At 52.2% G+C, this 11177-nt stretch overlaps 1 protein-coding gene across 1 annotated transcript in view; it reads right to left on the bottom strand.

The window, feature by feature from the left end:
• Positions 1-11177, bottom strand: part of GALNT16 (polypeptide N-acetylgalactosaminyltransferase 16) — an 83767-nt gene continuing 72590 nt past the window's right edge. The window contains exons 12-15 of the mRNA XM_037127071.2: positions 9923-10006; positions 6366-6507; positions 5571-5693; positions 1-2195 (exon numbers count right to left, since the gene is read on the bottom strand). Coding sequence (XP_036982966.1) covers positions 2058-2195; positions 5571-5693; positions 6366-6507; positions 9923-10006 — 487 coding nt within the window. The 3' untranslated portion in view covers positions 1-2057. The remainder of the gene's footprint in view (positions 2196-5570; positions 5694-6365; positions 6508-9922; positions 10007-11177) is intronic.

Here is an 11177-nt window from a genome sequence, read left to right as displayed (position 1 = left end):
TATGTGTGAGAAGTGGTTTTATTCCAGGTGTGTGTTTCATAAAGATGAGGTCCTCGAGGACAGCTAGTAACACATGCTTTGGTCAAGAAGAGGAAAAGCAAAAACAGAATAGGGCTGAGTCCCATGGACGATGGCTGACAAGGGCTGCGCCTGGGCTGACCGCAGGGAAGGCGGGGCCTCTCTGAGGCTGTCTGAGCAGCAGCCCTTTTACATTCAAGGGAAGCCCCTGCTCCTCATCCCTAAAGTCCACACTGCGTACCAGGGTGGACACGTACCACGGAGATGGCAGTAGATGAAACATCGCAAGAGGACAGAAGTGTGGCCCCTGTGCCAGTGAGCCCGCAGGGTGCACGCCGGGACACAGGGGCACTGCCAAGAGGACACCAGTGAGAGCCGGGAGGTGAGAGGGCACCTCTGAGGACCCTCCAGGTGGGGTGCTGTGGACCCGGGACCCTTGGCTCCTGGGCCCAAGGGCTTCGTGGAGGGAGCAGGCGACAGCAGTTTAGGCACACCAGGGAGGGAGATGAGGCGTGGCAGCTCAGGTGGGTGGTAGCCCCAATCCAGAGCAGGGGTTCAGACCCTTTGGGGCTCAAGGACCTCTGCAGGCAGCAGGGGAAGTCCGCGGACCCTCTCTCCAGGAAAATGCATATATGCATACTCATGCACTATTTGCAGGGACAATTTCAGGAGATTCCTAGGCCCTCTGGAATCCATAAACTTCCAAGGGATCTCAGGCTAGTTTTCTTTGGGAGGGGGACCACCTAGGGGTCTTGGTACCAGCAGTCTTTTGCCCGAGATCACACTGCCTGAGCCAGGGTGGTGGGAGAAGAGGAACATGGGGAACAACAGAAGTGGTTCCGAGACCAGGCCATGGGGTGGGGCAAAGGCCCAGTGGCTATGAGAAGTAACTGGGACGTCTCTACATAATCGGGAGCCACCGGCCATCCTCCCTCCTACTGCACTGACTGACCCCTGAGGCCTCCCTCCCATAGCAGGGAGGGGTAAGGATGAGGCTTAGCCAGGATGAATTACTCCCAGTGACTGAGGGAATGTCAATACTCCAGAAAGGAGGGCCTGTTCTTACCCGCCACCCGGTTCCACAATGCAGTATTTACAGAGGCAACAGCTTTTGAGAAAGCAGTTGTCAAAAACCACAAATGAGGACGGGGCAGCTGACTGGTGCGTGGTAGCCACCTGTCCTTATGATGTCCTCATGGTGGGTCCAGGCAGGGGGGGCAGGGCGCCTGCAGGTCATTAAGGCCTGAGAGAGAGGTTTCTTCCTGACACGTGGCCGAACAGAAGTGGGGTCCGTTTAGTAAACTGTATCCCAAGGCTGCTCCTGAAGATCGCCCTGTAGCCTCTTGCTAAGAAGGCCAGAGCATAGGACTAGAGGCACAGAGCCCCAGGGCTGGTGTGGCATGGGGATCAGGTCCCTGGGAAGAGACCCGCTCTTTGGGTGATGTGCTGCTTTTCCGTCCATGTCCTTCTACAAATCATCCATCCTTCCCCCCGGATCCCATCCCTCCCACACCCACACCCAACCTCAGACCTGCCTGAGACAGGCCACCGAGCTTCTCACCCCCTTCTGGTTCTCTGTCCACCCCAAAGGCTGCCCCTCTCCTCCCAGCCTCAGGCTCTCCCATCTGTGCCGCCTGTGTTCTTTCCTCCTGCGTGATCCCAGACCCTGTGACACAGTGGGGACCCTGTGTGGGCTTCTGTCCGTGTTCACCCCAAACAACAAGGGAAGGGTCCCCAGGAGGCAAAAGGGAGGGGACCAAGGGCGAGGGCACTTGCCCAGTCTCTGCCCAGCAGCAGGCCAGCATCCTGGCCTTCTCTCCCGGGGTGAGGGCGGGTCGGCAGCCAGGGCATCAGGAGAATGCTTTGGAGTATTCATCAGTACAAGCTTCGGAGAATGGTGTCTCACGGCACGGGTGTTTGCTGATGGTTCCGGCAGAAATGTGAGGAGATGGAAACGGCCCGCTTTACACTCCCCCACCCCATCCCCCTTCCAGTCCCAAAGTCTCATGCAAAAGGTAGCTGAGGCCCCAGGGCCACTGTCATGTGTGCGGCAGCAACTGCCACTGCTGGGCAGGGGCGTCAGCCTGGCACTTGCTGGTCAGGAGCTGGGCAGGCTTGGCCTCCAGGCAGAGGCCACTGACTGAATGCTGGATGAAGGAGGCTTTTCGTTTCCATCTCTGCGGGGAGAAGCAGGGAGGAAGTGAACGAGGAGACTGTGATTAAAAATCATAATGCTCACATCTTCATTGCACATGTGTGTAAGCGGCCCTGCATATACCTGGGACGCCCCCGCCTGCCCCCATTTAAACAGTCTGTGTGTCCCCTACATAAAAGCCCTGCTCCACCACCCAGGACACGAGCTCTAGGCCCCGGCCTCCTGATGCTCTCCCATTCTGTAGTTTGGCCTGAAGTTACTGTCTAGATCGCAGAGATGCATTTGGCCTGCACGGTGTTAACTTAAAATATGGCTTAGTCGCCACATAAAAATCTGTGTTTCCAGCTTCCATTCAGACATGGCTCGGTATCTTTTGTGGTATCAGCTGGTTGGGGCCAAGGGGCTGCTCTCTGCTGTAAATGGACCCTTACCTCAGTTCACCTGAGTCCCACCTGGGCTTCCCCACCAGCTTCCTGGAGACACTTGAGTTTGGGTTTCGGGACAGGTAAATCTTTGACCCCTTCAGACAAGGGTTCTTCCTGCAGCTGGAAGCTGCGTCCCTGGCCTATTGCTGTACAGCTGGTTACCTACACCCCTTAGTGGGAACTGGCCGCCATCTCAACAGAGAGGAAGAATGAGGCCAGCGGGCTGGTGGGGGTGCTTGCGTCCCCTATAGCAGTCGTGAAGGGGTGCCCAGGTCAGTGCCTTCATGTCCTGGTTCCCCGGGCTTAACAAGGGGAAGGAGAGTTGTTTCAGTAGAACATTTTAAGAATACCTGGATAGAGGATAGAGTGTGGTTTGGATGCTTAGTCTACTTTTGGCTTCTTTCCTATTTCCCTCCCATGCATCCGCCTCCCCTCTTCTTATATCCACCTCGTCTTCCCTAAGGAGTGGGACAGTGCTCATGACCATGTGGCTGGAGCCCAGAGGGCTCAGAGGGGTAGAGACCATGTTTTTTTGGAGCAGCTAGGAGAAGGGAGGTGAGCCACATGCAGCTTCAGGTCCAGGGCTGCAGGGGGCCATGGGGTGGGCAGAAAAGGGAACCAACCTGGGATGTGCACACAGGGTGGAGGACGGGGTATCAGAGTCTGGATCCCCCTTGGGAACACAGTGCTGTGAGGCTTGGGGTTGAGAACCAGCCCCTCGGTCCATGTGGCCCCAGCACAGGGGGGATCTCTGGCCTGAAGGTCAGGGGTAGTAGGTGGGACAGGGCCTTTAGTCCCTCTGAAACTCACAGCATGCCATTGCCTGTGGTTTTCTAGTCTGACCTACTGGGAAGGGCTGGCCATGCTCTCCCCAGCTGAGCCTTTCTGGATCCTGCCCTTTCATCCCTGTGGCCAACATGATTTACGCATTCCCGGGCACGAGTAGGCACCCAATGCAGTTTTGTTTCTTGAAGGATGAATGCACAGATGAGTGAATGAATGACCCAATCATTAGGAGGTGCTCCCCCAATCACGGGATTCTCACTTCCTACCAGTACCATTAGGCACAGTCTCAGGGCCTCCCAGAATCCCCGGCACTCTGTTCTGGGCCTGGCCAAAGAAACAGAGTCCCCTCACAGGACTGTCCCACTTCCATAGTCTTGGTTCTTGTGGACTCCTTGTGAGGCAGGCAGGGGAGAAAGGCACTCATTTTATAATGAAAATACTGAGGTTTAGAGAGGCAAGGGGGTGACCGAGCTGGGACTTGCTGATTCCAACACACCGGCTCAAATGCACAGGGGACCTCTTGGATATCGGAACCCCAGGTGACCTGGGACATGGAAACAAAGGGAACCAAGAAGGAAGGCCAAGGTTGGAGACGGTGTTGGCAGTAGAAGAGACTCATCCTGTCCTCCTGGGGGAGGGGCCCAGCTGCCCAGGGTGCTATTGGGAGCCTGGCAGAGCTTGCAGGAGCAGAATGAGTGGAGACAAGGCTAAGTCAGCCAAGGGGAAAGCAGATGCTTTAGCCCCAGGTAAGTATTTGCATAGTGGCTGCCCCGGGAGCTATTTCCCAGCTCCAGCCTCAACAAGGAGGGAGGCCCTGGCTGGGTAGCTCAGTTGATTGGAGCATCCTCCCAGTATGCCAAGGTTGTGGGTTCAATCCGCAGTCAGGGCACATACAGGAGGCAACCAATGAATGCATGAATAAGTGGAACAACAAATAGAGGTTTTTCTCTCTCTCTCTAAAAATCAATTAAAAAAAAAAAGACAATGAGGGAGTGGGAATGGGCTTAAGACTTGACATTCAGAGAGCCCTTCCCAGGAGGTGCTCCAGGAAGGGGGTTTCAGGACCCGCTCACTTCAGGGTAAGGGACAAGCAGCCTTGGAGGGGAAGAGAACCAGTTGCACCCCTCCAGTCTGAGAGGGGCCAGTCATCCCTAAAGAGCGGATCCAGCCAAACAGAACAGGGTGGGAGGAGAACCCTGCAGGCTGAGTCAGACAGCCAGGCAGCCAGCCCCTCGCCCCTTGTACTGCCCCACAGGCTGGGAAGAGTCAGACACAGGGACAGCTACCCAGGACGGGGAGGCAGAGGAAGAGCTGGAGCAGACCTCTGGCCTCTGTGCCCCAGTTCCCAAGCAGAGGCGTGGCATCCCCAGTCACATAGGGAGTGACAGACGAGGGAGCCACGCTGACTCTGTCCCTGGATGCTACGTCCCCTAAGCAGGTAACTTCATTGCTAGGACCATCAGCTTCTTCCTCAACAAGTGGGCCTGACCTGTCTCCCCAGATTAGTGGAGACAGGGAAAAAGAGTGTGTTTGACAAATGGAAAAGACAGTGGTCACGTAAGGCTGGCATGACAGCTTGGAAGTCACTGTATCTGGATTTCAGTTTCCCAGCCAGCCAGCAGCCAAGAAATACTTATCCCAGCATCTACTATGTGCTGGGATAAGACTGTGGGTCTGGTATCACACTTACCTGGGTTTTAATCCCAGTGCCACCCCATCCCAGCTGTGTGGTCTAACATACATTTCTTAAATTGAGGGAGCCTTGGTCTTAGGACCTACCAAATGGGGCTAGTACTAGAGCCTGTGTCACAGGGTTGCTGGGAGGAGTACATGAGATGACCCATGTAAAAGTCCTAGTATGGGCTCTCAGTGAAACTAACGCTCATTTGGGCAGTGGTGGTTGTCACAGGCTAGGGACAGCGTTGACAAGACAAATAGTTGCTGCCCTCATTCACCTCACAGGTGGGCAGGATGGACATTTAACAGATATTTACCTGAAGGACTTCCTCATGAGTAAAACCATACACTTGACCTTGATAATGACTTGGGCCTGCAGAGCTCCTCATTCTGTAGGGCTTGAGTCTGTAATCACTCAGCCTGCAGCTCCCCTGCCAGCGGCTGCCATCCCCGCTCTGCGTCCTCCTGGGGCTACTGGCCATCCTGAGCCCAGGGACAAGGAGGCTTACCTGCCTGCCTTCTCTCGGGTTACACGCCTGTAGTGCGACTGGGGACCCAGGGGAGACAGAAGTGGAGGTGGCGGTCAGGCACTTCCCCTGCTGCTGGATGAGATGGTCACTGAACAGCCATGCCTGCAGGGCAGGAACCAGAGAGCCTAAGTCCAAAAGCACAGCAATGGATGGACAGATGGGTGGATAGGTGATAAGGCAAATACACTGTGTATTTTGGTAAAATTTTCTACTAATAGGGGTGGGTGCATGGGTACTCACTGTACAATTCTTTCAACTTTTCTATATATTTGAAAATTTTCATAATAAAATATTGGGGGAGCTTAGCTGGAGCTGGATAGAGGGCAATGGAGAATGTACCGAGGTGGGGGTGAAAGACAGGATGTGGACCAGGGCAGGCAGGAAATCTGCTCATGCCGGGGGCTCCATGACTGGCTCCAGTCTTGATATGGTACGTTGACATTCATGTTTTGCACACTCATGCACATACAAGAGTCCTGGATGCCCTGTGCCCATCATATCAGCTGACCACAGCTGCAACCCAAGAGAGAGCTGGGTGCTGTTTGGGTAGCATCTCTCCCTCATTAAGCAGAAAGCAGGTGGTGCAGAGAGGGCAGCTGTGTCACAGGCTGGGAAGGAGATGATAATGTGACAGGAGCAGACCCAAGGAGCAGGGGGGAGGGGACAGCTGGCAGGGTCCCTGGGAAAGTGGGTTTGTGGAGAGTGTAGGCAGAGAGAGGAGGTGGATGAGCAGAGGAAAGACCCACACCCCAACGTGGGACCTGAGCAACTTACCTGGGGTGCTGGGGGGTTCTTGGCAGACCCTCTGCAGATCCCCACTCCGAGCAGGAAGTTACCAGCAGTGTCCTGGCCTTGGGATTCTAAGCAGTTCACCCCCTGCTTAATGATACCAGGGAGTACTTCCTTCACTGGGACCCTGAGAGGAAAAGCAGGGTCAGGCTTGTTTTCTGCCCATCTCAGGCTTACCCACACTCACCCAGAAGGCAGCCCAAGTCAGCTCCCTGGGCACCAAGGTCTTGGGAGGAGGACCACTGGAGGACAGGCATAGTTAGTAAGGCAGGGGAGAAGAGAGAAAGGGACCAGGGATTTCTCTGGGAAGACAGGCCTGGGCCCCAGTGGGTTCTGAGCAGCTCCAGGAGCCCCAGGGACTAGACTGGAGGCTGGGTCTGTGAGGGCTCTGGTGGGGAGAGATCTGAGGCCAGAAACCCAGGAGTCCCCAGCACAGAAAGGGCAGAGCCTGGGAGAGGCTGGCACCTGGATGTGGGCTCAATGAGCAATCTCAGAATGATGGGGAGAGGTCACTTGGAAGAAGCAAATTTAAAATGCACAAATATGAAAATGTGTTCAATCTCACTAACAATGAGAGAAATACATCTTAGAGAGTTAGCACTGTTTGTTTACTATATATGTATACACTGTATATTTATTATATGTTTACATATAAAATATATACTTTATATACAAAAATATATATTTATATGTATGCACACAAATATCTATACTTAGCATCATACCCTATGGTGAAAGCATAAATTAGCCTAACTTTTCTGAAAGGCAACATGTTATTATTATTACCAGGTAGCAAAGGCCTTAAAAATGTGCACACCTTTGACCTCACCATCCCACTTTAGGGAGCTTAATATCCTACGGCAATAATTATAGATGTGTGCAGAGATTTAGTCTAAAAATATTCTTCTCAGAGTTGTTGATGGTATGAAATCATTGGAAATTCCTAGATATCCAACAGTGGGTGGGCAAAGCGCACTGTGATGCATCCGTGGGATGGAAAGCCCTGCAGCCATTACACATGACTGTGAAAGACTCCACCAATGGGAAAGCGTTCAGAACATGCTGTTAAGTCAAACAGGCATGTCAAAATATCACTATGAAATCACTGTGTATGCGCAGCAAAATGTGCATGAACACACACGCTGACGTAAGGCACAGCATCTAACCCCATGGGCAAGTAACCTAAGGAGGCTGCTGGCCCCAGCAGATGCAGGCTTGTCTCCTTGGTCTTGGGAGGTTACACGCACTCAGGGATTGTGGACCCACGGCACGGGGATGGGGAACGCGTCTGGCCATGTGCCTATCCTTCTCTGCCTCCTGCTACCTCGGTCAGCAAGAGAACTTGGGCAGGGGCGTGGGCATCAGAACGCTTCTGGCATCCTTCCATGTAGACATGCCACAGGATCTCAGCCAAACCAGGTCTTCCTTCCTCAGAGCTGGTTGGAAGCCCCCAGAACCCTAGAACCAACCTGTTCTCACAGAGCCTCAAGCAGTAGGGTGGGCCAGCTATTAGGATCACCTGTTTGGAAGAAAGTTGGTATCATTTGGGCCTGCTGATCTCCTTTCTAACCTCTGGCCCTCACCCTGAGAACTGAGGCAGATCACAAATGAGTGGACTGGGGAGGAGTCATCTGGATGTAAACGAGGCGTGTGAACTTTCACACAGCCACCTTGACTGGTGTGGCTCAGTGGGTTGGGCGTTGCTGCATGGATCGAAAGATAGCTGGTTCAATCCCCAGTCAGGGCATGGACCTGGGTTGCAGGAAGAGTCCTTCCCCCTCTCTCTAAAAATAAATACATTAAAATCTTTAAAAATCAATAAATAAACTTCCACACCGTGACAGAACAAATGGAAGTTGACTTATGTTCCTCACTTAACATCGCTGGTTTCATCCACTCTCCTGCCTTGGGATCAATGAATCCAGGTTTCTGACAGTTATGACATACTTTCTGGTCCTCAGGGAATGACTTAGGACACTGCCTGGGGACTGGGGAAGACAGGAAGGGCACATCCTCAGTCCCCCACCTCCTAACACCTCCCCCAGGCTTTCCAGCTCCTGCCCAAGCCCTAGAGTCTATGGCTCCACACAAATGTGTGAACTTGGACAGAATGTAAGGAAATGAATTTTTCCCTCAGAGATGACACATAGGAGTGAAAGCGTCCCCTTAGCAGTGGTCACTTGAGGAAACTGTTTATTAAACTCCCATGAACCAGTGTTCCCCCTTCAGGGAGCCTGGAGTTACCCCGGGCTGCCAACTTTCCTCTGAGGACGCTCGAACTATTCTGAAATTCCTCAGGAACTGCTCCCAGCATCAGTTTATTTTCGTGACTTGCTTCAGTCTTATCATACTGTAGTTGAGACCCAGGGTTATGTTATCTGGGCCAGTCTAGTTTATCCCCTGGTCTTGGCTATAATGTAGCTACTGATGTTTTCCGAAAATCAAATCTGCTGCTCAAAGACATGCAAGCTCTAAGGGGTGGAGTGTTCTGGAAAGTCATGGCAGCATCTGCGGGAGAAAACTGGCCCCAGAGTGACAGCCAGGGAAGGAAGAATGCTAATTGCAAAGTTATTACTGAGGCTTATTGACTGTGCAATTTATTCAGTCAAAACTATTTATCGAGAGCTCATTTTATGACAGGCACTATGCTAGGAGCTGGAGAAAAAATGGTGAACAACACAGATGAACACTTCCATCCTCACAGAGCTTACTCTCAAGTACGGGGAGAGCCCCCAAATTAACTGGCTGATGTGTGCTAGACAATAATAAGGCAACAGGAAAACACAAAGCCGGGACGCTGGGGACGGTGGTCTGAGAAGTCAGCGTTCAGGAGGCTGCCCTGAGAAGGGCACGTTTGAGAAAGACCTGAAGAAGGTGAGTAAATGAGCTCTGTGCATGTAGCCAAGACACTCGAAAGGATTGCAAAAGAAGGAAGAATCCTCTCCTGCCCACCCAGCCGTCATAGCTGGTCCCATGCTGTCCCATTCAGCACACAGACATGCTCGCATGCACCGCCATCTGCAGGTTACTTCTGCATTTGCTACCGCAAATGTCCCCATGCTCTTCCACAGCCTTGAGGATGACAATATTAATGGGCATAGAACGTGAAACCCCATTGTGGGCGGTTTCTCAGTTTTCTCCCAGCAGCAGGGCCTACAGTGAACATCTACTTGTTTGTCAACAGTTTTTTGCTTCAGTTGCTTCATTTCCTTGGAACAAACTCCCAGAAGGGAGAGAACAGAGTCAAAGGGGATGATGACTTCTGTGGCCGTTGCTACAAAGTACAGTGTTGTTTTCCTAAGGGGACAACGTCTATTTCTGGCACGAAGAAAATCCCAGTCTATTAAAAATTTGGTTCCTACCACAGATCGTGCTAACTCCTGGTAACATCCTCCCACTTTCCTCAAAGCTTTCACAAGAACATAAACACTGACAGCTAAGAAGAGCCAGGCTTCCTGGGATGGAGAGATCCTGGGGTGAGGGGTCCCCCAGGCTGCCAGCCCCCTCCCAGGGCAGATGCACGGGCTAAGGGCTGCACTCACGTGAGCTCTGGGTAGACGTTTTCCAAGTACCAGCGGAAGGACTTGCAGTTCATCTTCTTCCTCTGCTCAATCCTTGTGGCCACACTGAAAGAAGGGGCCTGATTCAGGCTCTGGCCAGTGGGTTTGGGAGGAAGCCCCAGGGAGGATGGGCAGAGGCTTCACCTGAGCAGGCCAGAACCAGGAGGCTGGGTCCCAGCCTGCCCTCCTGGAGTCATTCTCAGACCTTCAAGTTCACCCAGGTCTTCTGGCCACACCTCTGCTCAAATTCCTGCTCACCTTTCAGGAACAGCCCAGCCTGCAGGGGGCCCTATTTCACTCTCCTTACCCCTGGAGCCCTCAGCTAGCACGGGGCCTTATTTCCACAGAGAACAGAGACTCAGTGAACTCAAGTTTTCCTTTTGTGCACAGCGGTTTAGCAGACAGAGTCGAACAACAGGAGGAAGAGGCTTTAAGGTCTTTCAGGAGTTCTAGCAAATCAGAGCCTTCGATGTGTCAGCGGACACTGCAGTTTGGTCTCCTCACCTGCCTCAGCTACACTGACTGTAATGGCCCCTGACAGGTGCCCTCGCCTCCTCTCTGAGCCTCAGTGTCTCCTCCAGTAAACTGAAGACATAACCACCTACCTCAGGACGTTTTTGTGAGACTCAAATAAATTAAGGGACATAAGTGCACAGCAAATTTTAGCTCCCCACTGAAAGAAATAGCGTTAAAGTCCTTTTTTGTTAAGGGATAGATGTAAGTAAATGGAGGAAGATTCATTGATGATCACTAATAATGGTTTTAAACTTTCCTGACCACAACCGTGAGTAAGAGATAAATACATCCTACGTTGCGGTCAAGTTTACCCAGACACACACTTAGGTAGACACACACACACATGCAATTAAAATAAGAGTTTCGCAAGAACAGTACTACCCTTCACAGCAATCAACTGCTATATTCTATTCTGTTCTGTACTAATCTCTAGTGTTCTCATTCCCCATCATTTTTTTAATGCTAGTCACAACCTACTAAATTGACTTTGCAGCCAATCTGAATTTTGGAAATGCTTAACTACATTGTAGTGTCAACAGTGAGAGATAGGGAAATAGTCCAACAGCACACAGATCGGGAACAACTGGGGGTGGAAGCAAGACCCTAAGTGTTTTCTGCAGACAGTTCCTCCCTCAGTCCTCCCACAGAGGTCCCTTTTCCTGCAGGCAGCTTGTGAGTAGAAACTCTTTTTCATAAACGAGCCATCTCTGGTTATTTCTCC

This window comes from Artibeus jamaicensis, unplaced genomic scaffold, assembly GCF_021234435.1.
Source record: "Artibeus jamaicensis isolate MK-2021 breed Jamaican fruit bat unplaced genomic scaffold, CSHL_Jam_final contig_851, whole genome shotgun sequence".
Classification (NCBI taxonomy): Eukaryota; Metazoa; Chordata; class Mammalia; order Chiroptera; family Phyllostomidae; genus Artibeus; species Artibeus jamaicensis.
The sequence above is the reverse complement of the archived record's forward strand: the minus strand, read 5'-3'. Positions and strand labels throughout refer to the sequence as shown.